Genomic DNA, 27,787 nt, shown 5'->3' with positions numbered 1-27,787 from the left:
TTGAAGTTTTTTTCGCTATAACTTGGCCAAAAAAAAGAAGTATCGATCTAAAAGTTGGTATATGTATAGAAGAGCGCAGGGACTATCACATACATTCCATTTTTCGAAATTCGTAAAAATTTGCTTTTTTAGCGTTTTTCTCAAAAAATCAATTTTTTTAATTTTGGGGGTCAAAATTCCAAAATTTTGAAAATCCGAGATAGCAATTTTGTAGCGCCGTATTTACTTTGAAATTGCTTGGTAATTGTAGCTTTGATGAGCATTTCAAGATTCCATGTTTTTTGCTCATTTTTGCTCAAACATGACCTAAGTTTGACCTCAATAACTCCTGACCTAAGGTGACCTAAGACCTGAAATTTTGTGAGAAGGTGTCAAATTTATGCATAGGAAGGTATTGAAAATTTGACGGCGCTGCGCGCCACCGTTTTCTTACTATTCAGGAAAAACCACAGGGGGGGGGGGGGTCAAATTGCCCCCCAGCGGGGCGAGGGATAAGTGCGAGGTAGGCAATAAGTGCAGGGGTCGAGTGTCGTCCTCCTCCTCGCTTGAGGTGCCGACACCTTCTGCGTGTGGTGACATGGCCAGCCTTTGGACAGCGGCGGCACCATGCCGACCGGTGTCCGGTAAACAGAGGGGCAGGCCGCGCGCAGACGGCCCCGTCCAGGGCGCCAGTCGGCAGCGCAGTGCGGCCCGCGCGGAACACCATGTCGCCGGAGACTGTCCGCCCGCGGCTGCTGGTGGCGGTGCTGGCGCTGGTGCTGATGCTGCAGGACGGCCGGTGCGCCGTGGAGTCCCACTCGGCTGCCGGGCTGCACCGGTCCGGCCTGCTGCCGCTGACCCCGCTGCAGACAGTGCCGGCCGGACCGACGCTGGCGCGGCGCGCCCACTGCCTGGCCCGGTGTGTGCGCCGGGCCGACTGTGTCAGCTTCAACTACGGCCAGCTGCCCGACGGCACCGCCGGCTGCCAGCTGCTTGGAAAGGCGCTCTGTCAGGCCGGCGGCGGATTCAGCGAGCTCCAGAGGGACGCCGGCGTCAACTACTTTGATGTGTACCGCGGCTCGACGGTGGGCGCGGCTGAGGTAAGCACTGAGCACTGAGCACTGAGCGGGAAAGGTCACTGGTCACACCAGTATACTGTAAAAAATGTTAGCACAGTTTGAGTTTTCTGACTCACTTTAACGATGTGAGTCATAGCACAGCTCACCGCACAGCACCGGTGAGCTGTGCGATAGCAGCACAGCTCACCGGAGGAAACTCTGTGAACCGCGACTGTTTGCTAGATTCACGGCCACTTCTGAGTCTCATTACAACTGCATTTATAGATATCCAGGTAATAAAAACTCTATTGGACAAGCTTCGTGACATGAGAGCCGCTGAGCTCAGCTTGACCTAGGTCAACACGAACCCCGTAGGGTGACGTGTCCCGAACAAAAAGCACACCAGTCGACGTGCCCGATCATGACAGATAGTGACAAAATCGCGGATCAGCAACCATTTTTTTGCGAAATTATTCACCAAAAACCAAACCCCTATTTTGGGTCACTTGAACTGACCTCAGAGGTCCCCGAAGTCGAGGTTTATCGGGTACCAGTCGCTGCATCTCGTATCGCCGCACACGCTCGTGTTTTCCACGAGTCTCCAGCTAAGTTAAGGCCGCCCCACACTGGAGCTCGCATGCGGTTTGCGAGTCTGTGAATTACGGGTTTGCGGGTATCATACCCAATGTTCATTCATGGAGTGAGCACACTATTTTCTTATAAAGACTCCATGAATGCTGTGAAGCCGATACATCTTCAGAAAATCACGTATTATCTCAATAACAGCACCACGAACCAGACCGACTACAACAAAACACATCAAAACTCGCAGCCCTCGCAGGGAGGAAGACCGAAAGTTGATTCAAAGTCAACTTTTGAAATGCGACACGAGGTCGCTCGCAAGTCAAAAGCTCGCCGATTCCCTCGCTAGTTGGCAGTGTGGATCACTCAACGTAGAATGTATTCTCTAACTTAAAAAAAACGTCAAACCACAAACTTGCAACCCGCATGCGAGGTACAGAGTGGGGAGGCCTTTAGAAGCAAAACGACGAGGGCGTTGCCACCATCCCTCGCGGTATGTGGAAAACATATAGGCCGAAGAGGGTTAACACGCGCAGTGGAAGGGTTCTGAGAACTACGCCCAGTAGAAGGGGGAGGAATGTCGACCACCTCTAAGATCTCAGCTCCCGCTGAAGCTAGAAAGACGGAATTTGAAGGGTGGGTGGGAGCGGTGGGGTCTATTGCATGCTATTTGTATGGCATTTGGTCAATAGCTTCAGGTTCCATTGAGGTCAAACTGGATCATATTTGCCCGATGAGGGTCTATTCTGTGTTTATACGCCCATACCTCAAAGAGATCCCGGCCTATTTTTTTTTTCACTTTACGAAGGCACATATAGATTATAATTTTGAGTAAGCATTTGGGTTTGCATTCATTTGAGTTATCAAGACAAAATAATGGGAATTAAAACTCTTCTAAGAGTAGGTAAGATGTCTTCGGTTGAGGCGAGGAACAGCCGACGCGGGAATCATTTTAGTCACAATTTTGTGTTTTCACACTCGTGACTCAAAAAGGTTACCTGGTGATTTTCGTATGTCTTTCACCATAAGATTGCATGTATATTTTTAAGTCTTTACAGCTATTTTGATGCGAATCGGTCATTAGCAGCGGTAAGCAGCGCAATGCAAAAACAGAACCTCCCGGCGCCGTGTGTTGCGGATGACCCAAGGGAGGATCACTACGAACGAAAACTGAGCGTGTGTCGTGTGTCGTGTGTTTCAGATGGCCCAGGCGGCCCTGTGGACAGAGTGTGAGACGACGGGACGCTGTGCGGTACCGCTTTGTCGTGAGTATTCAGTCTTTATGCAATAACATTAATATTTTGTAATTTATTTTTACTATCCGTACATTTTATTTCTATTTTATTGCACAGTAGCATCACCTAAATATACGTAATCATTGCGTAAGTAGACGATACCCACGATTCACTCATGCGGATAATGCCGAGTTGTTGCCGAATGCGATGAGCGAATGGGGCCATTGAAAAATGCAAATGGGGACTGGTGCTTTGTCAGTTATGTCAGTGTTGTGAGCATCAAATCATTTTTACCAGAAGCCCAGGGGTGTAATTTTCCTAAAATGATTGTGGGTGCCCAGCTGTTGGGGCGCGAGGCCGTTTTGGGGCACAATTGATATTCTTTATGTGGGAGCCTAAATAAACAACCAAATTTGATAACATTGCTAGCCGAAGGGCGCTTTAAGTGACATGTCTGACTAAGCAAATACACGGTTAAAAGTGTAAAGTGACCGGAAGGGCGTCAAAAAAAAAACATCCAGTTGGAGGGGCGCCAAATGTAGGGGCGCCAGACGGTGACGAGGGCGCCGTGAGACCATGAAAAGTGCGCCATTCTCTTAGAAGGGCGCCGCACAGTCGAGCGATGCACGGTGGACATGGACATAAGGGCGCGAGACGGTCAGGAGGGCGCCCGTAGACCATGAGAATACCGCGGTGCTGTCAAAAGGGCGCCATTCTCCCAGAAAGGCGCCGAGTGATTAAAAACGCTATATTATCCAGGAACGCGAGACGGTCAGGACTAGGAGGACGCCGTTAGATCATGCGAAGGGCGCCGTGCTCTCGAAAGGACGCTTGTCAAAGACTTGTGGGTGAATTTTCATCACTGTGGGGGCACAATTCAGGATTGTGGGTGCATCTGCCCCCACAAAGAGATATACATAGAATTACACCCCGGCCAAAAGCCAACGTTACTTACTGACTACCGTACCGACCATTTTTCGTATGCCTATTTTGATATACCTTGAATAAAGACTAAATGAATAATACAGCGCCCCGCTGGGGTCTGCCGATCAACGCGCCCTGCTGGGGGGGGGGGCAATTTGCCCCCCCCCCCCTAAGATCTCGAGAACCACGCTACATAGCGACAAGCGGCAAACGGTGTTGGATAGCCCCATCAGGGAACTACCTTGTGACTAAATTTCGTTGACCTAGGTCAAACCGATGACGTCACAGGTCAGGTCAAATGTCGAATTTTCACCGTTTACAGGCATTTCAAGAAATGCGTTGTAAAATCGAGTAAAATGCATTTAATTGAAAATCATCGATGGGGGAATGTTCGCCTAACACATATTGTGCTATTTGAGGTCACCCATACCAGGTGAGGTCACAGAGGTCAGGTCAAATTAGGTCAAATTTCAAAGTTGATATTTTTGCATAAAATGGGTATCGATTCGATGCAGCTTGTCACGGGGAGTTCAATGGTGGTTTTTGTTTTGCGCTACGTGGTCTAGAATTGCTAAAAATTGAGTTTAAAATATGACGTCATCAATTTTGAACAGTTTTTTCGCTATAACTTGGCCAAAAAAGGAGGCATTGATCTAAAATTTGCTATGTATATAGAAAAACGCAGGGAATATCACACATATTCTGTTTTTTTTCGTAATCCCGTAAATTCTAGAATTGTTTTGAGTTTTTCTTAAAAAAAACAATTTTTTTTTATTTTTAGGGGTCAAAATCCCAAAGTTTTGAAAATCCGAGATAGCAGTGTTGTAGCGCTGTCTTTTGTCTACATGACCATATAAAGGACTTTGAAATTGCTTGGTAACTGTAGCTTTTGTGAGCGTTTCAAGATTTCATGTTTTTTGCTCATTTTTGCTCGAACATGACCTCAGTTTGACCTCAATAACTCCTGACCTAAGGTGACCTAAGACTTGAAATTTGGTGTGAAGGTGTCAAATTGAAGCCCGGAAAAGTACCGAAAATTTAGCAGCTCTGCGCGCCGCCGTTTTCTTACTTTTCAGGAAAAAACACAAGGGGGCAAATTGCCCCCCCCCAGCGGGGCGAGGGTTAAAGGAAATATACTACTTCTAGCACAGGGTTTTAAAGTGGAAGAGCAGTTTTGTAGCTTGAGCTGGGACTCGTACAAATCAGGAGCTTTTACAGCCCAACGATCACCTTATGAAGGTAAAGATATTCCATTTTTTGTCCGAAAAAGTGCGTCGTGCAGGAATGTGTCACTCGTAGAAGAATGCCAAGAATGCAGCCACCTGTCGCAGAGGCCAAGCTCAGCCAATCAGGATGCAGTTGGTTTTGAACTACGCAATACGATTGTTAATTGAAGGTGTTCCGCCGCTACTGTTCGCGGCAAACACTATTTAGCCTCTAGTGAAGATGGAATTTAGTGCTTCTTATATGACAATATTTTAAACATTCCTTTTGTAAATATTTTCTTTTCTGATCATTTTAAGCATAAAAAATCGTCAAACTGTAGCAAAAAAAAAAAACTTATTTGAGGACAGTAGAAGGTATAACTCCTTTAATGACGCCAAGAGTCTTCAATTAATTTCGCACAACTACCGATTTCAAACGATGTGTAAAAGCAGACATTAGTTCGTACGTACGTGATGAACCATTCTTCTAGTGGCCAACCTCTTCTAAGTTCCAAAGCTATTTATCTGATGAGTAGGTACCCTCATAGGTACACTCGGGGGCAGATTGATGTTCCACCACTCCCTACCCATCGGGCTCCCATGGATCAGCAGTGGCTGCTGCCAGTGTTGCCTGCCCTCAGCACTGCTCAGCACTGCCTGCCAATGCCAGTGCTGCCAGTCCTGTCACTGACAGCAGCCAGTGCGGGAGCCATGGGAGCCCGATGGGTAGGGGGCAGATTAATGTTCCACCACTCCCTACCCATCGGGCTCCCATGGCTCCCGCACTGGCTGCTGTCAGTGGCAGGACTGGCAGCACTAGGCAGATTAATGTTCCACCACTCCCTACCCATCGGGCTCCCATGGCTCCCGCACTGGCTGCTGTCAGTGGCAGGACTGGCAGCACTGGCATTAGCAGGCAGTGCTGAGCAGTGCTGAGGGCAGGCAACACTGGCAGCAGCCACTGCTGATCCATGGGAGTCCGATGGGTAGGGAGTGGTGGAACATCAATCTGCCCCCGAGTGTACCTATGTGGGTACCTACTCACCCCTGTACCCCTGGACAGTGAACAATGTACAAGTTAGGTACCATTGAATTAATGATCCAATGAAGTGACATTTGCCATCTTTCACCCACTGGCGGATTCAAGGGGGAACGTGGGGCAAATGCCCCCTCGGAGCGCCCGAAATCGATTAAAATGTGTCGTGTTTTCTAGAATAGAAAGATAACTTGACAAGTTTCATTAGGGATACCGTAAGGTAGGGCTATTTGAGACAGTGGGGCTATTTGAGACAGTATTTAAAATTGTTATAAAATAAAAACCGTCTGAAATTTATGCTTAATTTTTGCTCAGGCGAATAACTGCTCGATTCCACACCTCCCTAAGCAAAAATATCACACAAAAATCAAACGATCTTCATTTTATAGCGATTTTGAATGCTGTCTCAAATAGCCCCACTGTCTCAAATAGCCCCACTTTACGGTAGTCTAAACTGCACAACAATGCGTAAGGAACCGAAATCCGAGGAGTTTTTGGAATTTGTAGAAACTTTTTAGGGATATGCCACCCCCACAGCGTCCGATACCGCCTTTCTGGATCTGCCTATGCTGTCTTCACCCAATGGTCAAGTCGTTTCGTACAGGACAAACTTTTTCGAAAAAAGCAAGGAATCCTTTCATCCCCCTCTGCAAATATACGATATTAGTTCCAATCAGCGCTGTTTAGCAATGACTTCCGGGTTACCAGTGTACTGATTATACACTTGACGTTCTAAAGCCGTGTGGCATGCACTTGCAAAAGTACCCACAGAGCTATAAGGTAGATAAGTTTGCATAACTTGCCATTCAGCGTCCATTAAATCAGCAAGTCCCGTCATTTCTTCGGGACGTTAAGAACTTTAATGTCCCTCAACCCTGAAACAATGTCGGCATGCTACAAGCCATTTACAGTTGGAATATAAACCTGGCGAGTTTGTTTGGCCACAAATTTCAGACATGATGAAGAAGAAGTCAAACGGTGTGGAATATATGGTATGGGGATAAGCTCGGAAGATAGGAAGAATGAGATAATGTAGGAAGAAGAGTGTTTGAAGTGTATACCTAATGACTGACGTTGGCAGACACTTTCGATTCAAATTCAGGATTAACCACTGGCGGATCCAAGGGGCATTTGTGGCGAATGCCTGCGACGCCTCAAATCGATGAAAATGTACCGTTTTTTCTAGAGTAGAAGGAATATTGAACAACTTTGGTAGGAAAAAACTGTTTTAAAATGTACATCAGTGCTTCTCAAGAGGAAGAAATCCGTGCTTTTTTTAATCAGCCATTAGGTGAAACATCCCCTTCCTTGCAGCATCCAAGACCGCCTTTACGAAATTACCCTATGGGATAGACCACATTTGCAAAATAGAGCGGTTTATGTATGCTTAAAAAAGTATATTTTTACGGATATATAGAACACTTAATTAATTGTGATCTAAATGAAATAATGCTGGAATTTGAGTTCATCAACAATGCTTGTCTAACCGTAGAATGTGTCAGAAGTTGTCGACATGATATCAAAATATGTTCTTTCCCCCTCGCCCGGCCAGAGAGTTGATGCAACTCCTAGATATTTTTTCGCACATAGCGTAAAAATGACAGCGCATAGCGCTTCAAAATTGTGCGTACCTTCTAAAGCATCCTTTTGACATATTTCCTGAAAATTTCAGGTTCCATTCATTTCAATTCAGGTCACCAGGGTCGAAAAAAAAACGGTACAAGGTGAGGGTAAAATTGGACTGGTTTGGCGGCAACAGAATCACAAAGTTTCTCGTTAATAGCGTGAGCACTGTGGTACGTTATAGCGCCACCAAATTTCAGACATCGCTTGGGGCATTCAACTGACACGTACGCTGTGAATTTTGAGTCCCAATGACCTCAGGTCAGGTCATCAGGTCACCAAAACCGGTACACTGTCAAAATAGCACTGAAATGTTTCCATGAATCCTAGAGTTTTACATCGATTTGATTCAAACTTGCAAAATATATTAAGCTTAACCGGGTGCCATAATAGCCAGTTTCATGACGCCTACTTAGCTAATACAAATTTGGTGCATGTTTGGTGAACATTTGGTGCAGATTTGGCAAAATCAGGTTCATAGGTTCATTTAGTAGGTTGCCAGCTTAACCCGCGCCGGTGCTGGTGGCCTGAGTTTTCAGTGTCGTGCTGGGGGGAGGCGTTTTCACGCCCCCCGTCTAACTCGGTTCCTGGGCCACGTAGCGACACGCGGTAAGTGGCAATCGCAAGAGCGTCAAAAATAATGGCGGAAATACTTCAGTCATGTTTAAGGTCGGGTCAAAGGTCATGTCACCAGAGGTCATCAAAAGTCACATTTTGTCTATTTTAACAATTTTCGAAACACTCCACGGCTAACTCGGGAACCAACAGAGCTACAGCATCGCGGAAAAGCGCATTCGATAGCTCTTTCAAAGGGCTTTCTGACTCTCGTTCTATGATTTGACCTCAGATCAACGGTTTAGCCTCCAATGGGCAAACATTAAAAATTGCCGTTTTCACGAAATAAGCTTTTCGGTAATAACTTTTGACTCAAGAGAGCCACGACATTAATTATGTCAGTATCGTGTTCCCCTCGTCGAGACGCGTCGAATGAAATATAAGTTGACCTTAAAGGTCATTTTGAAAATTTGACGTTAGGTCAAGGTCATGACCTGACCGGAAAGGGTCATGTTGCATATCAATCGATCCGTATCGTCGAGCTGAACATATCTGACTTGTTTTCACCGCTCTAGCAGGTCTCTATCAAAATTCATAGTAAAAACTGCTGGTGACCTTTTATGACCTAAGATGACCTCAGGGGCACACAGAGGGGTCACAGCTGCAATTTCCCAATTTAGTGTGTCATGGTTGAATCGATGAACCGATGTTTGAGAGGATTTAGAACGGCATTCGGCCAAAAGAGGCGCATTTCAATTTTCTCCCATTGACTTAGGTATCCCTAACGGAGAGGTCGCAAAATTGACCTGACCTTAGGCCACAGACGTCAAAAATCCGAGGTATAAATTTAATACATACTGTTACTTCTATCAATCTCTGAAAGTTTCGAAGTGATCGTTCAGTCGGTGTAGCTACAGCGAGCCTTTGAACCTTTTTTTCTGAGGTAAGGTCACTTGACGTGACCAGGTGACCTGACCTTGAACGACCCGGGTCTGAAATTTTCAGAAGATGTGCGGAAAAGATGTATCAACAGGTGTACCAAAAATGGTGGCGGCGCGTTGGCGAAAAACCTGAGGGGGAGAGGGCGTGAAAACCCCTGCAGCATGGCGTGGGTTAAGAAGCAATCGTTGATCATTTGAATAATTTATCAAGGTATCAGATGTAAATGCTTATTCAAAACACTGAAATAAATAAATGAAATTAAAATATGTGTTGAAAAACATAAAATTCGCAATTCAGTTAGCGTAGTCACAAATACCTAATACTAAGCTGCCACGCCGCACATATTTCATTCGTTTGTGGTGCAGTACAGACATCTAACGAACGAGCGTGACCAAGGAACGTTTTAATGTAAATTAACGTCTGATAGCTTGATGAATCATTCAAATGATCATTGATCAACGATAGCTTCCTAAGCTCGATGCCTACTAAAACAAGTGCGAACCTAATTTGACCAAATATGCACCTAATATGCACTAAATGTGTACCAGATAGCCATCGTGAAAACGACTCATATGTATCCCGGTTTTTCAAATTCGGTTGACTTAAGGTTATCATGGGGTCGTGATAAATTCACGCGAACGGCGTTGGATCACGACAAAACTGTATCCTCGAGCCGAACATTTTGTTTTTACCTGCCCTGAAAATATCATGACCTGGACCCAGATGACCGATGGCTTTGAGCTTTTTTGGAGATAATGTTGGGTCATAAAATGTCACTTCAAGAGGTTATGGTAGGTTCCGATTTTCTCACCACCTGTCATTGACCTCTTGAATGAGACTCAATGACCAAGAAGTAGAACCTTAACCCGCGCACCGACGGGGGGCGGATATCCGCCCCCCCCCTGGGGTTTTTCGCGAATAGCGGGAAAACCGCGGCGCGTAGCGCCGCGAAATTTGGTATGACTATAATCTCATTAATTTTACACATGGTGTGCAAGTTTGAACCTCCTACCTTTTAAGGTCAGGTCACCAGGTCACTTTGAATGACCCAACCTCAAGTCACTTTTTTGCAACTTTGTCACCGTGCCAGAGCTACAGTAGATGTCGGAGGCCTTTGAAAGTCGCAGGATATTATTAGGTCATTAGTAGCTACAATTTGTATATCTCGGAATTTTGATATCGGTGACCTAAGGTCAGGTCAATTTCGCGACCTCCCCATTATAAGTCAATGGGGGAAAAATCAACTCCCTGTTTTTACCACTAAAACGGGTCGGAATGGCCCCATATACCATACATGACTTCATATACGATTAACCTTCACTACCTTGAGGTCTGTTTTGCTGTTGGGCAGCTGTGAGGTCAAGTGACGTCATCAAAGGTCATTAAAGGTTTTTGGCCAATAACTCCGTACAGGAACAAGATACAGACGCGTTGATGGTCTCATTGTGTTCAGCTCGTCAAGACGCATCGAATGATATACATGATGACCTTGAGGTCACGTGACCTGAGGTCAACCTTTGACCTTGACCTTTCGAGGTCAACATATACATCATTCGATGCGGATTGACGAGAGGATCACGATGATGCCCTTAGTTTGTTCCTATCTTGACTAATTCGAAAGTTATTCGAGAAAAACTCTCTCCATATCTAGCGCCGCCATTTTGACTTTTTCGACCCCTGTGACGTCATCTTTGACCTGACCTGAAAATGACCTTAGTAAAAATTGTAGATCTTGGCCGTGCGTATCCGATGCCGTTTACCGCTTGTCGCTATCTTGCTTCGTTCTCGAGATCTCAGGGGGGCGGTCATCCGCCCCCCCCCCCCGTCGGTGCGAAGTTGGCGCAGACCCCCGTCGGTGCGCGGGTTAAAACTAGATATAGCAGCGGCTTCTTATTGCCACGGACAACACGCTCGTTTTCCTGCAAAGCTCCAGCTCAGAGGCCGAGAGGTTAGGGGTCCAATCGTCTCCGCCCCCCCCCCCTTACTTAAGCGGCTGCGAAAACGCCATGTCGTTTATAATTGCAATAGAAGGGCGACAGTTAAAACATTGCAGTTGCTTTTACACTTCTGTACGGAACGGTAAGCAGCTACATGAAAATTGGTATGCGCCAGTGAATCAACTCATGCTGCGTGCGTTTAGCCTGGACGTATCTTCGAACCCTGGGGTGCAACAGTTGCGATGTTTGTCCCATCAAGAGAGTTATTAATTCTAAAAACATGGACTTTCTCAGAGGTCCTTTACCCCCAAAGGGGCATTGCCCCATCATTGCCCCCGTTTGCCGACCCCTGACCTAGCGTCACCAAGTTTGCGTAGGGAGAGATTTCCTATGGGTCCACCTACCCTGTAACTTTGGTGGTCCTAAGCGCCATATGGAGCCAATCGCCAGACCCCAAGGGATCTCTCCCCTCCCCCCCCTCCCGGCTTCCATCTGGCTGTCTGCGTTATGAAAAAGACTCTGGGCTGGCGATGGTTAGACTTCAATATCCAAACGCTCGTGGCACCATTCAAACATGTGTTATCATCCGGTACCGGTCTAGCGTGCCCCCCAGCTGTAGGCGCCGCAGCACCGACTGACGCTGTGCGGTGTGCCCGCAGAGCCCGTGGCCGGCGACTACTGCACCAGTAGTGCCGTGTGCGCCGCGTCCATCACCAACGCACAGTGCACCAGCAGTACGTGCCAGTGCACCAGCGACCACTGGCTCAACAGTCCGACAGAGTGTCTACCGGGCGTGGCGATCGGCGCCGCCTGCACCCAGCTCATCGAGTGCCAGGTGAGCTGAATATCATCACCGTCCAGGTTAACCACTACCCAGTGACCCAGCCGGCAGTGCAACCTTCGGCTGTCATTCCTCTCAGAAAGAGGGCATTTAATGTTTACGGGGTGTCCGTAAATTGATGCGCGGTTGTTTTATTCTCAATAACTTTTATTCTCAACACCAGTATTGGCAACTTAGCGGCCCCCGGCTAAGAGGCGTTGGGCGAGGGCAGACAGATGCCGGAGAGAGCGAGGGAGAGGGAGGGAGGGTGGGAGGGAGAGTGTTGTGTTCGGGTATAGGGGGTGTGTACTTGGACCGCCTCTGCGGCCCCACCTCTGTGTGCCTGGGAGCGCCCCTGCCGACGCTCAGCTGATCGTGCGCGCCAAGCGGCATGACTGGCGCGGGCGACTAGGCGTGGCGCTGGCCATACTTGTTTAGTTTTCGGAGAACTCTCTCGGCCCATTCGCACCGGCAGTAAATAAATCGCGTTTCTCTTAAGCTCTCTCTCACTCGAACCGTGAATCACGAACATAACATGGCGCGGTCAGTAGATGGTTCCGTGCGTGCGCGCAGTGATCGGTGTATCAGTGTATCAGTAATTAGTGTATAGCGCGCCGTGATCTGTGACGATGAGTGACATTGAGAAACTGACGCAGCTGCTCCTGCAGCAGGCGGAGCTGTCGGCGCAGCGGGAGCGAGACTCAGCGCAGCGCGAGGAGCGGCTCACTCAGATGGTGGAGCGACTGGTCGCCGACCGACAGCCACCCGCTACCGTCGCTGCCGACGATGCCTCGGCGGCGACAGCCGCCCGGACGTCGGCTGCCGCCCCGCCCGTGCGCCTGCCTGCTGCTGCAACGCCGGCGCCTCATCTGTCGTCCTCCACATCCCTGCGCGACTTCGCTGTATGGAGGGAGAAGCTGGACGGGTACATGCTTCTGACCGGCGCGTCCGCGCTGCCCGTCACTGCCCAGAGAGCTGCCCTTCTCAGTCTTCTCGACGAAGATTGGCACCGGGTGCTGCGCTATGGACTGACGATAGCGGACGACTCTCCCCTCTCCGCGGTGGTAGACGCCATGGAGAGTCATCTCCGTAAGCAGCGCAGTGTCCTGGTCGACCGCCGTGCGTTCTACGCCCGTGTCCAGGAGCAGGGCGAGAATTTTGAGGAGTTTCTGTGCGAAGTGAAGGAGCTCGCGGCATTTTGCGACTTTTGCACACACTGTTACGACTCACGCCTGCGTGACAAGATTGTGTGTGGCCTGCGGGACGAGGAGACGGTGAAGCGTCTGTTGGAGGATCCGGGGCTGGACCTCAAGAAGACGGTGGACATCTGCCGTGCGTCAGAGAACGCCCGGGCTACCTGCTCCGACCTCCGCTCACCGACGGCGTCAGTGAGCCGTCTGTCGGCATACCGCCGTTCAAGGTTGCGCGATGCGCGCCCCGCGGCCCAACCCGGCGGGCGTTCCGCGGGTACGGCCGGCGTGCGCCGCCCCCAGGCGCGCCCCGCGGCCCAACCTGGCGGGCGCTCCGCGGGCGCGGCCGGCGCGCGCTGCTGCCGCTGCGGGCGGGCCGCCCACGCAGACCCGGCGGCGTGCCGCGCTACTAGCGCCATCTGCAACTCGTGTGGCCAGCGCGGCCACTTTGCAGTGGTGTGCGCCCAGGTGGCGCGCGAGAGCGCCGCTGCCCCCGCCGAGCGCGCAGCACCGGAGCGCGCGCGGCCCGCGGTGGGGCAGCCGTCAGAGCCGCGCATCTGCCGTGTCATCAGAGACGTCTACGTGAACGGCATCTCGACGCGGCCGACTCCCACTGTGACTGTCCGACTGTCTACGCCGGCTGGTGTGTTCACCGTGCCGGCCCGGGCCGACTCCGGCGCCGAGGCGACAGTCATCGGCGAAGACAGCCTGTCTTCCATCTGCGTGGAACCAGCGCAGTTGGAGCCCTGCATCGGCCAGCCATTTTCAGCAGTAGGGAAACAGCCGCTCACCTGCGTCGGGTCGTTCCGGGCTACTCTGGAGCTGGGCGACCGATCGACCACCGCTGCCGTGTTCGTCATCAGGGAGCTGACTGGCCTGCTACTCAGCTGGTTCGACTGTGTGGCGCTGGGGATTCTGCCGAGGGATTTTCCGGCACAGATCCGGTCCGTCGAGGACGCACCGCGCCCTGCTGATGACGTCACGGTCTCTGTTGACGTCACATCCGCTGGTGACGTCACACCCTCTAATGACGTCACACCGTCTGCACCGCCGGCCGCTGCCGGCTCCGCTCGTAGCGCCAGCGGCCGCTCGGCCCCGTATGAGGAGCCGCGTGACAGGCCCTGTCCGGCCACCGGGACCGAGACGGGCGCGCCGGCGCCGCCGGCCGATGGACCCGGGCCGGCCGCCGGCCTCAGCGGTCCGCTGCCGGCCTGGGACAGCGACTCAGACCCACCGGAGGCGGTCCGTGCAGCTCATGCAGCCGCTCTGGTGGAGTGTTTCCCGCGTGTGTTCGGGCAAGATTCGACTCTTCGAGTCATGGACGGCGGTCTGATGACGATCGAACTCCGGCCCGACGCGTGTCCGACGTCGGTCACCGCTGCGAGACCGATCCCCTTCGCCTGGCGTGCCGAGGTAAAGGCGCAGCTGGACGACCTGCTGGACCGCGGCGTCATCGTCCCTGTGGACTACCCGACGGAATGGTGCCATCCCATTTCGTGCGTGCCGAAGAACCCGTCCGGGTTTCGACTCTGCGTGGACCTGACGGGACTCAACCGGTACGTGAATCGACCCACGTACCCCTGCCGGTCTCCTCACGATGCCGTGACGAGTCTGCCCGCCGGGCACCGGTGGATGTCGACTCTGGACGCCAAGATGGGCTACTTCCAGGTGCCGCTCGCTGAGTCAAGTCAGGACCTCACCTGCTTCATCACGCCGTGGGGCAGGTTCAAGTTCGTCCGCTGTCCGATGGGATGCAGTGCGTCTGGAGACGAGTACAACCGGCGCGGCGATGCCGCGCTCGGCGACATCCCAAACTGTGTCAAGATTGTCGACGACATCCTGGCCGTGGCACAGACGTACCGGCAGCACCTGCAGCAGGTGATCGACATCCTCCGGCGCTGTGACGACCGAGGAATCACGCTGAACCCGCTGAAGTTCAAGTTCGCCCAGAATGAGGTCAAATTCTGCGGCTACAAGATCACCCCGGCCGGCTACACCACCGACAATGAAAAGGCGCGCGCCATCGCTGATTTCCCGAGACCGGAGAACGTCACCGACCTGCGGTCCTTCATGGGTCTGGTAAATCAGCTGAGCGGCCTCACACCGGAGCTGGCTGACTCGACTCAGGCCTTCAGAGACCTCCTCAAGTCGCGCCGGGTCTGGCGCTGGACTGAGCAGCACGAGGCAGCGTTTCTGCACACCAAGATTGTGCTGTCGTCACCGCCGGTGATGGCATTCTTCGACCCCCAGCTGCCGACCGTGCTACAGACGGACGCTGCTAAAACCCGAGGACTGGGTTTTGCACTGCTCCAGAGGCACGGCGAGGACTGGCGTGTGGTCCAGTATGGTTCACGGTTCCTGACCGATACCGAGAGCCGATATGCTGTAATCGAGCTGGAGCTGGCTGCTGTACTCTGGGCCTGCAAGAAGTGCCATGTCTACCTGGCTGGCATGCCCCACTTCGACCTGGTGGTCGACCACCGACCGCTGGTGACCATCCTAAACTACAAGCAGCTCAACTCGATCGACAACCCGCGTCTGCAGCGGATGAGAGAGAAGTTGTTGGCCTACAGCTTCACCACCAGCTGGCAGAAGGGATCGAGTCACGTGATCCCAGACGCGCTCTCGCGAGCGCCCACCAGCGACCCCGCCGCTGATGACGACGGAGCGGTGGACACCGAGGACGACCCGCTGCACGCCAGCGTCATTGCCGCGCTGCAGGCCTCCACCCGATCGGAGGAGGGCGCCCAGCTGGCTCCGCTGGTCGACGCCACACTGGAGAGAGTCCGCGCCGCCGCGGAGCGCGACACCGAGTACCAGACTCTCAGCGAGCTGATCCTGGCCGGATTCCCAGAGAACCGGCACGAGACGCCCCCTGCAGTACGAGCGTACTGGGGCGTGCGCCATCAGCTGGCCATCGACGACGGACTGGTGGTCTACGGCGCTCGACTGGTCATCCCGTCCGCCCTCCGACGCGGTGTGCTGGAGAAACTCCACGAGTCACACCAGGGCGTTGATAGGACCAAGCGCCGTGCTCGGCTCAGTGTGTACTGGCCGGGCATCGACAAGCAGATTGCTGACACTGTCGCCGCCTGCGCTCAGTGCCGTCAGCGCCTGCCCAGCCACGCCCGGGAGCCGATGTGGCAGGAGGACGGCGCACCGACACGCGTCTTCGAGTCGGTCTCGGCCGACTACTTCTCCGCTGGAGGACACACGTACCTGGTGTACGTGGACCGGCTGTCCGGGTGGCCGTATGTCACAGTGTGTCCCCGCACGGCCTCGGCAGACCATCTGACGCGGCAGCTCCGACTGATGTTCTCGCAGACGGGCGTCCCGACCGTGTTCCGGTCAGACGGCGGACCCCAGTTTGCATCAGGCACGCTCCGCCGGTTCCTCCAGCGCTGGGACGTACGACATGAGATGTCGTCACCGCACTACCCGCGCGCTAACGGGCACGCGGAGGCCTGCGTGAAGACAGCGAAGAAGCTGGTGCTGGCTGCGTCCTCATCGGGCCGGCTCGACCAGGACCAACTGGACCGAAGTCTGCTCGAACTCCGTAACACGCCCCGAGCAGACGGGCGGTCGCCGGCACAGGTGCTGTTTGGTCACCCGCTTCGCTCTGGTGTTCCCACGCACCACCGCGCCTTCGCTCCTGAGTGGCAGCGGGCGGCCGATGTCTGCGAGGAAAAGGCTGCCGAGCTCCAGGAGCAGGCCGTCAGGTGCTACAACAAGAGCACGCGCCGGCTGTCACCGCTCAAGATCGGCAGTCGGGTCGACCTTCAAGACCCCGCCACCGGCCGATGGAACCGGATCGGAGTGATCGTGGGCGTCGGTCAGCGGCGCACGTACCTCGTCAAGACGGCCAGTGGCAAGGTCCTGTGGCGTAACCGCCGCTACCTGCGCCCATACCGGCCGCTTCTGACGGAACCCACCCCGCCTGTGGCTCCGTCCGCCCCGCGCCCGCCCGCTGCGGGTGCGCCTCAGCCGCCGCCGCCGCCGCCGCCGCCAGCGCGCACCGCGGTCGCCGCCGAGAGGGCGGTCCGACCCGCCGCTAGTGCGCCGGCCGTGTGCCGCTCGTCGCCGGTGCGGTCACCCCAGGTGGAGACGGCCGCCGCCGCTCTCCCGCGTCGTTCTCGACGGCAGCGCCGCGCTCCTGGTCGGCTCCGAGTTCAATGGGGTGCGACCTCGTATGCGGAGTGACTGTGAGACAACGTCGTGCATTGTTGTGTTTTTGTGTGTTTTTGACGACTGTTGTCTCGAGGGGGGATGTTGTGTTCGGGTATAGGGGGTGTGTACTTGGACCGCCTCTGCGGCCCCACCTCTGTGTGCCTGGGAGCGCCCCTGCCGACGCTCAGCTGATCGTGCGCGCCAAGCGGCATGACTGGCGCGGGCGACTAGGCGTGGCGCTGGCCATACTTGTTTAGTTTTCGGAGAACTCTCTCGGCCCATTCGCACCGGCAGTAAATAAATCGCGTTTCTCTTAAGCTCTCTCTCACTCGAACCGTGAATTACGAACATAACAGGAGAGAGATAAGCGAAGCGGGCGGGCTGGGGCGGGAGGCACGAGGGGAGCGCAGGATATAGGACAGTCAAAGACGAGCCAGCGAAGGGGACGGACCATCGGTCATGGTCTCAACAATTTTTTGGCTTCTCTCGTTGTGTGACACTCGGAGTGACAGAGAGGCTATGAATAGTGACGGCGAAAGAGGGAGTGGTGGCATGGTACTCAGAAGGGCGGTGCCTTGCGATTCAGCGCAGCGCAGGAGCTGGGAGGCAGAGAATCAACCGCCTGTGACGACTCATGACGCGAGGTTTGTCAGTGATGCCACTGACTACAGGTAAGCGAAGCCCGGCCGAGGCCGACTACCTGCCATCGTTAGATACATGAGCACCCTCCCTCCCCGCCCCTTTATTTGGTTGTCTGAGCGCGTGTGTGTCAGAACGGACTCCCCAGACCTGTCCGTTGCTGTCTGGCAGACAATTACCTCCGGCTCCGAGTGCAGCTCCGGCGGTCTGTGCGCCTGTCCGGCCGGCACGTGGCACAATCCGGATGGCAGCTGTCTGCCAGGTGAGTTCCGGAAAACAGCTGTCTCAAATGTGAGCTCCAGGCAGCAGCTGTCTCACATGTGAGTTCCTGACAAGTTGTTTCAAATGTTCCGGGCACCGATTGTACTACCGGTGAGTCCAAGTGCCATGCATGCGAGACGTGGGCACCGGATGCATTACAGGTGACTCATTCATCTGTGTAGAACGGAATTTGGAAACTTTCGCGACATTATGCAGGCAAGTCGACGTTTCCCGTAGGTAGTTTCAGACCACATTCCTGTATGTTTTCTTTGCATTAAATTTTGCCGTTCAAAATTGACTAGCAACTCGCATCAATATTCAATTATAGCTCCAAAACAGAGCTAACTTCCTCCACATTTGTCTCGTTTACTCGGAGCTCGTTTAAAAGGCACGCAAGTTTATTCTAAATATTTGGTGCGATGATTGATAGGTTGGATGTGCTGCCGTGCAGCGTGAACCCTGAGTGCGGGGGTTTGACCGATCGGATGTATTACAGTGAAGGCGCTGGGCGAGGCGTGCAGCGTGGACCCCGAGTGCGGGGACGAGACCACCACGTACTGTTCGTCGGCCGTGTGCACGTGCCGGGCCAACTACGTGGCCGTGAACGGCGTGTGCGAGCCGGGGAAGGCCATGGGAGCGGCCTGCACCATCAGCGCAGAGTGCACGGTCAGTGACCGGCCACCGACACCGGAACAGTCAACACAAGCCGCGCTTAAAGGGACTATCCCACCTTTAAAGGAAAAGGGCCACCTTTAACATGGGGATTGAAACTGAGATAGCCATCTTGTAGCCCGTGTCCGAAAACCTAACTGTCTACCTCCTTACGGCCGATTTCGGCCTCCATTCGTAGTTATCGGCAATTTTAAAAGAAAATACGCCAGGAATGCGTCCTTATCCCAGGAATGCGTTCTTATCCGACAATACAGCCACCCGCGGCGAGGCTTTGGTTTTTTACCAATCAGCTCCAACCAGCTCAGCTTTAACCAATCAGCTTATCTGACACAATCCGACGAGTCTGTCTTCTGAACGCTGATTGGCTTGAGTGTGACGTCATCGCTATGCCATCATACAGTAGGTGCCGTAGAGAGTATCAACATAGTACCAATATGTTAAATAGTTTTAAATACTTTTTCGCGAATTGTGCACTTCTGGCACCAGTTTTAAAAAGAAAATGAAAAATAATAATGTCAAAATGAAAAACAACGATATCTTCATATTTCACGAAGGTGGCCATTTTCCTTTAACATGGGGTTTGAGTTGAGATAGCAAAGTTTGCGGCGAGGTTCAGAAACCACTATCTATCTAGGTTGCAACCCCCGCGGCCTCTTGGTGTTGAAGAAATTCGTTCCCTTCATTTGAAAATGGGCCTTGCGCAAGGCCCTATCTTCAACATGGAGCGACCGTTAGTGTGACGTCACCTCGTTTAGTCATTCTTATTTAAATGGGTTTGTTCGTTGAAAAATCGCTTAAAACTTGGTCTGAACTTTGTTGTGGTGCCTTCAGAGTAAAAAGAATCAGCTTTATGACAGTAATGTGGCCTGGGGAAGGAGGTAATTTTGGGCTGTGACGTCACACATTTGAAAGTTTGTGTTTGGAATATGGGAAGCCTAAGATGTTTAATGAAAAATAAATGCCAGAACCGTGTTCCTGGTCATCCAATCTATAAAATCGGGCACAATTTAACTGGTTTTAACAACATTTTAGAAGGTGGGATAGTTCCTTTAACCCGGCAGGCGGTGGGCCTACCAGCCACCTTCCGCGCGGTGGGTGGGGGGGGGGGGCATTTTTTTGCCCCCCCCCCTCGTATCTCCGAAACTACTGGACGGATCCGGAAAACTCAAACGGCGTTCGATAGCCCTGTCAAATTTGTTGAGGAAAACCAAATTTCATTGACCTCGGGGTCACCGATGACGTCACATGTCAGGTCAAAGATAAAATGTTTCACCCTTCACGGGCTTCTAGGGAAAGCGCTATAACACCGAGTAAAACGCATTTTGTCGAAAATCAGCGATAAGGCGTCAGTTGTCTAGTACATATGTTGCTATTAGAGGTCACTGGTCATACCAGGTCAGGTCACAGGTCAGGTCACCAAAGGTCACCAAGGGTCACCACATGAGCCCAACTTTACTAAGGTTATGCGATGCATGTTTTATGGCCAGTTTTTCATTTCCAACTCAATGGTGTTGGTTATAAGACCATCAGGTACGGTTTAGGTCACTTTCTGGTGGAGGTCAGGTTCAAGGTCAGGTTCAAAAAGGTCAAATTTCAAAGTTGATATTTTTGCATAAAATGGGTATCGATTCGATGCAGCTCGTCACGTGGAGTCTAATGGTGGTCTTTGTTTTGCGCTAAGAGGTCTAGAATCGCTAAAAATTGAGTTTGAAAATTTGACGTCATCAATTTTGAACAGTTTTATCGCTATAACTTGGCCAAAAAAGAGGTATCGATCTCAAATTTGGTATGTAGATAGAAGGCGGTAGGGACTATCACATATGTTCCGGTTTTTCGAAATTCAAAAAACGTTTTGGATTTTTTGGCTATTACATTCAAAAAATCTATTTTTTGATTTTTGGGGGTCAAAATCCAAAAAATTCGAAAAATCGAAATAGCAGTTTTGTAGCCCTTTTGATTCCACACCTTTTATGTCTGAAACATTTTTCTGTATCTCTAAAGCTGTAGGCCTGACAGCTCTTCCCGCGAAACCTTTTTTAGGGTCGAAAATGGCAAAAATGACGTCACTCTGACGTCATTAGCGGCCAACCTATCATAGCCTTTGGAAAAATTTTTGGTCACCATGTGCGCTAGCTGCTCCCGGGAGGGTACTGAAAGTTTGGTGACGATCGGCGCAGCGGTTCTCGAGATGTATTGAAAAAACTAAAGGGGGGCAAAAATGCCCCCCCACCGCCTGGAAGGTTAAAGGAAATAGTTCACTTTTAACATGGGGGTTTTGAACTGGAATAGCAGTTTCGTAGCTTGAGCTGAGACAAACACAAATCAGGAGCTTTTATGGCCCAACGTTCACCCTAGGCAAAGATATTCCGTGTCTCGTCCCCAAAAGTGCCTTGCTGAGAAAGGCGAGTCTTGCTGAGGAATGCAGCCACGTCATCGTCATCCAATCAGCATGATGCTTACAGCCAATGGGTTTGAACTACGCAATATGATTGGTCCGTGCGCAAAAAGCTTCCGCGTCAAACAATATTTTAAAAGAGTAGTAGTAGTAGTAGTAGTAGTAGTAGTAGTAGTAGTAGTAGTAGTAGTAGTAGATATTTTAAAGAGTAACTAGGTATAATTCTTCCTAAATTTAAAGATAGAAAATGATATTCTTTATACTGGTAAAAAGGTTTTATTTTTTTTCGCTGATCATTTTGAGCGTAAAAAAATCATACCTAAACCCATTGCAAAAAAATACTTATTTTGGGAAAGTGAACCATTCCCATTAATGGGACCGGTTAATTATGAGGAATTTTGACCTTTAAATTTTGTTGATGCAGCAGGTTGAATTCAAGGTAACCGCTTCTTATTCAGGATGACACAGGGCTAAACACATTAAAAAATTAAGGATTTTATTAAAGAGCTTAAAACAGCTAATCAGTAACGTGGATATTTTTTTTTAGTTTATTTAGGCAGGTATTACCATACCCTTTGTATGAGCAAGCCCCTTTGTTTAAGAACGCAGAACAACAGAGCATTAGCGCTTTTTACATTACATCCTTCTTGAAAAAAAAAAAACATTTCCATCTATCCTCAAAAATGAAGTCAGTGTGACAGTTCCGGTAGACTAAACCTTGCCGCATTGGTGGTCTGAGTTTTCCATGTCGTGCTGGGAGGGGGGGGGGGGGGCGTTTTCACGCCCCTGTCTAGCTCGGCTCCTGGGCCACGTAGCGACACGCGGTAAGCGGCAATCGAAAGTGCGTAAAATACTTAAGAAAATACTTCGATTTTTTTTTCGGCCGAGTCAAAGGTCCGGTCACCAGAGGTCATCAAACGTAAAATTTTGCCTATTTCAACATTTTGGACAAACCGGCGCATCACTCGGGAACCAATCGATATCCAACGCTGCGGAAAAGCGCATTTGATAGCTCTGTTAACGCTCTTTCGCCAACACGCCCTCAGATTTGACCTAAGCTCAACGTTTAAGCCTCCTGAGGGCAAAAATTAAAAATGACGGCAGACGGTTTTTAACGAAAAAAAAAATGCTCGCGGTTATGACTTTTGATTGAAGAATGTCACGACATATATTTTGTCAGTATCGTGTTCCTCTCGTTGAGACGCGTCGAATGAGCTATAATGACCTTCAAAGGTCATGTTGAAAATTTGACCATAACAAGGTCATAACATAACCTTACTGGAAAAGGTCATATTGGATATCAGTCGATCCGTATCATCAAGCTTAACACATCTGAGGCCTCTTGCACCAAAATCCTCTTGCACCAATGCTTGTATTATTTTGCATCGTATACCCAGTCCAAGTCTCAAATGTAACAATTTGCGTGCAAAATTTAGCAAGCACATGTAGGATTATGTATTGGGCTATTGCAACCAAATTTACCACCGTTAGCTTAGCTTATTCTGAAACCGGTTTTTCGATTTTACCTAGCTAGGTAGTTTGGTGCAAGAGGCCTCTGATGTGGTTTCATCGCTCTAGCATGGCTTTATCAAAAGTTATTGTCAAAAAAAAAAAAAAAAACGCTGGGAGCCCGAGCTTTTCATGACCTGAGATGACCTCAAGGAACACAAAGAGGGGTCAGGTGCAGCTTTCCGTCCGATTCGGTGTGTCATGTTCACCTGTAAGCCAGCATATGTTTGAGAGCGTTTAGAGCGCCATTCGTCTAAAAGAGACGCGTTTCAATTGTCTCCCATTGTGATTGAGGTATAATGGAAATGTCGCAAAGTTGGCCTAACGTTAGGACACACATGGGTTCGAAATTTGAGATATACCTACATTTTATACATAACGTTAATCTTATCAATCGCTGAAAGTTTCAAAGCGATCGTTCAGTTGGTGTAGCTATGGCGACTGGCGAGTACCTATTGCAATTTTTATGACATAAGGTCTTCTGACGTGACCTGGTTATCTGACCTTGAACGACCCGGATCTTTAACTTTTATGACATGTGCAGAAAAGATGAATGATAGGTGGTGCTAAAAACAGCTGCGCGTGCGCGCCGCCATTTCTTTATATAGATATTCGCCAAAAACCCGAGGGGGAAACGTAAAAACACCCCCCAGGACGGCACGGGCTAAGGAAATGGAAAATGGCATGACGTCTGCGTCAATTTGAGCTGACCTTTCGCAGCCAATCATATGTACGTAACTTGCGGCAGAAACATAAATAGAGAGTAGAGACAATCATAGAATAAAACCGATGTCAAGATGAAGGAACTGTCATGGCGTAACACACGCAAATGTAGAAGTGGACAAGGTGCAGCTTTACATGCAAAGACTGTTATCCTTCATATCACTAATGCCATTACTAATGCATCCATTCAATCAAGTATGCAAATCGTCTGGCCAGTCCTAAGGAAAATTCAACCGATAAAGTTCAAACGCAGTAATTACTATAGGTACCTACCTGCCATTTCAACCAACGTCTATAAATTTGACTTTTATTGTTTCAATGTTGCTACTAAAGGAACTATCGCTGCTATATGTGATGCATTTGATGCCCTCTGGTGTGGGGGTGATGACTGGGTGAGCGCCATTCTCAGATAGGTATATAGGGGATGTTCCAGTGGCTCCTCCAACCTTTTCTAAGCTCCTCTAACCTCCTCTCGTTTAAAAACAAAAATTGTTCCTGTCGCTCTTCCAAGCTTCTCCCGATTTGACATCTCACCATCACTATTTGACCCCAATTCCTTATCTCAAAGGAAAGTTGGATTTTTGGACGAGGCCTTGCGTATGACATATATTGGCGCGTCTGATACAAACGTGAGTTGTTTATTAGCGAGATTTGAGCGGCAAGGAAATGAGTGCTCCAGTGACCTCCTCCGATATTTTTTTTAGGTTTACCACTGGAATTGCCCATAGTAACGACTAACGGCAGAGCTGTGTTTTCAGATGGTGACAGCCAACACCGCCTGCACCAGTGGAGTGTGCGCCTGTGCATCGGGCTATTGGAACAACGGTGGCACCTGCCGACAATGTGAGTCGGCACAGCGCATCATTACGCTGCTTCGGACCCGCGGGCTGATACCGCCGCGACACCTCCGCACCAGTCGGAGAAAGAGGCCTGCAGGATTGGCACGACACACAGCACTACGACCCATTCACACTGGAGGGGGGGGGGGGGGGACTGCAGTGCTTTTCGGAGCTTTACGGGATGTTCTATAAATATATATGCCTACCCTGCTTTACGGGGCCCTGAATGCAATTGGCCATTCTGAGACCTAAGGCAGCACACGATTCAGCAATCTTAATGAACGAAAGCACAATGGGTAAATAATACAGATGCAACATTCACTTTTGAGTTTTGACAGTCATCTTCATAGCAGTGTCTGTGCTTATTTATTACTTATTACCTATCATCCCCCAACTTAATTGCATTTATTTGTGTGGAAGGTGGTGTAACGAAAGAGACGCGTCATTAGGTACTCCCCTCCGGTTATAACTACTTGCTAATAAGTGAAAAGAAAATATCATAACCCTCGCATGTGTAGGGGGGGGGGGGGTCGGATGGACCCCCCCCCCATGGTTTTTCGCGAATAACTCGCGTAAAAAGCGGCCGATCGCGACGAAACTTTCAGTACCCTCACATTGATCAATTTTACACCTACCATGAAAATTTCATGACCCTGACCCAAATGACCTTTGACCTGTGACCTCTTTTCCGAGACCATGTTTGGCCGGAATCGCGATTCTGCGTATGTCGGCTCGTATTAGCCGCGTGTTTGGAAGCTTTTCGTGGTTTCAAATGTTCAAACATGTGATTTGATGTTGCTTCCATGCATTAGGGTGGGTGTCAAGGTCACCTGAAGGTCAGGTCAGGTCACTGACCTTTGGTGACCTCGGGTGACCTCGGCTCACTTTTTCGAGCTGTACATGTTTCTAGGCTAGTTTTTGGAGCTGAATTCGAATTTAGCAACCATTTGAACATTTACGAAGTAGTTTTGGTGCCTTCGTAACATGTTACGAAGCTGTCAGAGGCGGTTGACACGTACTACGAATACCCGTCACGACGCCTACTGGTTGACCTGACCTGACCTGACCCGACCTGGTCTAAATGCTTAAAGCCATCATCTGTGATCAAAACTAACACGATATTCGTGATCAGCACCCCGAAAAACCCCTTAGCAGCCACACTTTACGACTTTCTAACAGGTTCCGATTTTCCCGACTTTGGGTCATTGACCTGACCTGGAAGGTCAACCAATGACCTAGGACCTTAAAATTGGGTATCATCGGCTTCCTCTCGTCACGGGCAACACGCTCGTTTTTTCCGCGAAGCTCTAGCTCGATCAGGGGCCAAACGGCAAGGGGGGGGTCCAACCGACCCCCCCCCCCCTACGCATTAGAAGCTGGCAAACGCCGCACACATGCGAGGGATAATATGACCGTTCTTTTTATTTGGTACGAATAGTCATTAACATTAGTGTACCTAATAATATCTTGTTAATTTTCAGGCAAGTAGATTCATCATTTCTTTGGAATTAGCCGGTATTTGTTTAAAAAAAAAATTATTAATATCAACGGTCTTACTACATATGCATGACTTGGTACCTATAACACTGGGGGTGGAGGCTGGACTGGAACAGCAGCAGTTGGCTCGAGGGGCGGGGTGGGGGCTGGGACAGCTGTTGACTGTGGTGTGGGGGCTGGAACAGCGGCAGTTGGCTCCGGGGTGGGGGGCTGGAACAGCGGTAGTTGGCCCCGGGGTGGGGGCTGGAACAGCAGCAGTTGGCTGTGGGGTGGGGGCTGGGACAGCAGCAGCTGGCCCCTGGTTGGGGGCTGGGATAGCGGCAGCTGGCTCCAGGGTGCTGACGGCGCCGGTTCTGCCTCCCTGCAGCGGTGCCGTTCGGAGGGGCGTGCACCTACCAGGAGGACTGCTCTTCGTACAACTCCAAGTTCATCTGTAGCGGCGGCACGTGCGGCGACTTTGGCTGCACTCCGGTCATAGTGAGCGGCTGTAAGTATGAAGTACAGGACATCGCTAAAGTGATGTGAAGTGTCAGTATTGGCTTTGCGTTCATATCTTAGGAACTATTTGTCAGACTTGAGACTACCATAAAACTTGGTATGCCGCTTACAAGTACCATCGTCCTTGCAGAGCTGCAAGTTCATCTTTTGCTGTCTTCATCTGGATCACTCCGTATTTAAAAATCGTCAGTCAAAGCCATCTGTTGAGATTGGTAGAGCCTCACATTACTTTAGCTGGGGCCTGTGGGCTGAACCATTCGGTCTCTGCGACTTTTTGTCTCGCTGAAGCCAAATGTAGTTTTAACGGCCGCTGACCGCTCGAACGTAAGGCTTCTAGTTATCGGTTATGCCATGCACGGTTGCATTGGCTTCCCCATGGTGTAGTGTAACTATTAGTAAAGCAATTCCTATGTGCATAACGACCTGATGTCTCCCGCAGACGAGTACCGGCTGGCCGGCGGCGACTCGTCCTGTCTATCCGGCCGTGTTGAGGTGCGTCCACAAGGCGCCGCCACCTGGGGCCAGGTCTGTGACGACGGCTGGGGCACCGAAGACGCCACCGTCTTCTGCCGCTCCATCGGCCGCACGTAAGTGACAGCCATTTCATATCCTCCAAACCGCAGTTTGAATGATATCCATCAAACCACGTTATCCTCCAAATATCCTCCAAACCACCTTTGAAGTGCATGTTTGAGCGATAGGAAACATCACTTAGATTTTTCTGTGACGTCTTTTTTATTTTGCGAGCGAGTGAGAATTGAGATGGGACGTCTGTGCCCGTTGCAGGGGCGGAACCGCCACCTGCTGCTCACCCCACTGGTATGCCACGGGCGCAGTGTTCCACATGGACGACCTGGCCTGCGCCGGCACAGAAAGCCACCTACTGGCGTGCCCCTACAGCGGCTGGAATGTAGAGAACTGTGGCGACGGTGAGGTAGCCTCGGCAACCTGTACATAGGCGACCAGGCGGTAGGTAACGATGATCACTCGTTGCAAGACTGCCGCCACATAAACAGTCTGGAGCTACGCTCTCTGGAGCTACACTCACGTCAGCGGAAAGACCCGAGCGAGCTCATAACCGTGATACCTACCTACAAGACAAGAAGATTTGACATAGTGGGTAACTGAAGACATTCCTGTTAAATTAAATCAAACTACATCGGTCCGGGTTCAATCATTGCTTTTCGCAACGGGCGTGAATGACAAAGAACGGAAGATGGACTCCACAAAAGTAACAAACAACATATAAAGATTAAAGACCCTCGATAAAGCCCATAAAATCAGCTGTTACGAGAGAAGGACAATATTCTTCTGTTGCTAGGTCGTTAGGTATGATGGGTAAAATGCTGAATTTACCCGAAGTCTTGCTTTTTTCGGTTGGTGTGTTTTGACGCACTGAACAATAAACAATGAACAACGAACACTTTGAAGACACTATTGCCCTTTTTAAAAATAATTCCGTCATATATGCATGGTCGTAGAATAAATGTTGCAATATCAT

General features: G+C 50.5%; 2 protein-coding genes across 2 annotated transcripts; both read left to right on the top strand.

Moving 5' to 3' along the window:
- Nucleotides 1-669: 669 nt before the first annotated feature.
- On the top strand, nucleotides 670-27,787 carry LOC122393787 (antigen WC1.1-like). The gene is made up of 9 exons (XM_043390165.1): nucleotides 670-1,079; nucleotides 2,821-2,884; nucleotides 11,736-11,911; nucleotides 18,064-18,154; nucleotides 18,650-18,819; nucleotides 24,211-24,295; nucleotides 26,156-26,275; nucleotides 26,726-26,873; nucleotides 27,073-27,787. The coding sequence occupies exons 1-9, from the start codon at nucleotides 705-707 to the stop codon at nucleotides 27,242-27,244; spliced, it is 1,401 nt and encodes a 466-aa protein (XP_043246100.1). The 5' UTR covers nucleotides 670-704; the 3' UTR covers nucleotides 27,245-27,787.
- Nucleotides 12,185-17,598, top strand: LOC122393788. Its single transcript, XM_043390166.1, has 2 exons — nucleotides 12,185-13,309; nucleotides 17,358-17,598. The coding sequence occupies exons 1-2, from the start codon at nucleotides 12,526-12,528 to the stop codon at nucleotides 17,369-17,371; spliced, it is 798 nt and encodes a 265-aa protein (XP_043246101.1). The 5' UTR covers nucleotides 12,185-12,525; the 3' UTR covers nucleotides 17,372-17,598.

This window comes from Amphibalanus amphitrite, unplaced genomic scaffold (assembly GCF_019059575.1).
Source record: "Amphibalanus amphitrite isolate SeventyFive unplaced genomic scaffold, NRLGWU_Aamphi_draft 000553F_arrow, whole genome shotgun sequence".
NCBI lineage: Eukaryota > Metazoa > Arthropoda > Thecostraca > Balanomorpha > Balanidae > Amphibalanus > Amphibalanus amphitrite.
The sequence above is the reverse complement of the archived record's forward strand: the minus strand, read 5'-3'. Positions and strand labels throughout refer to the sequence as shown.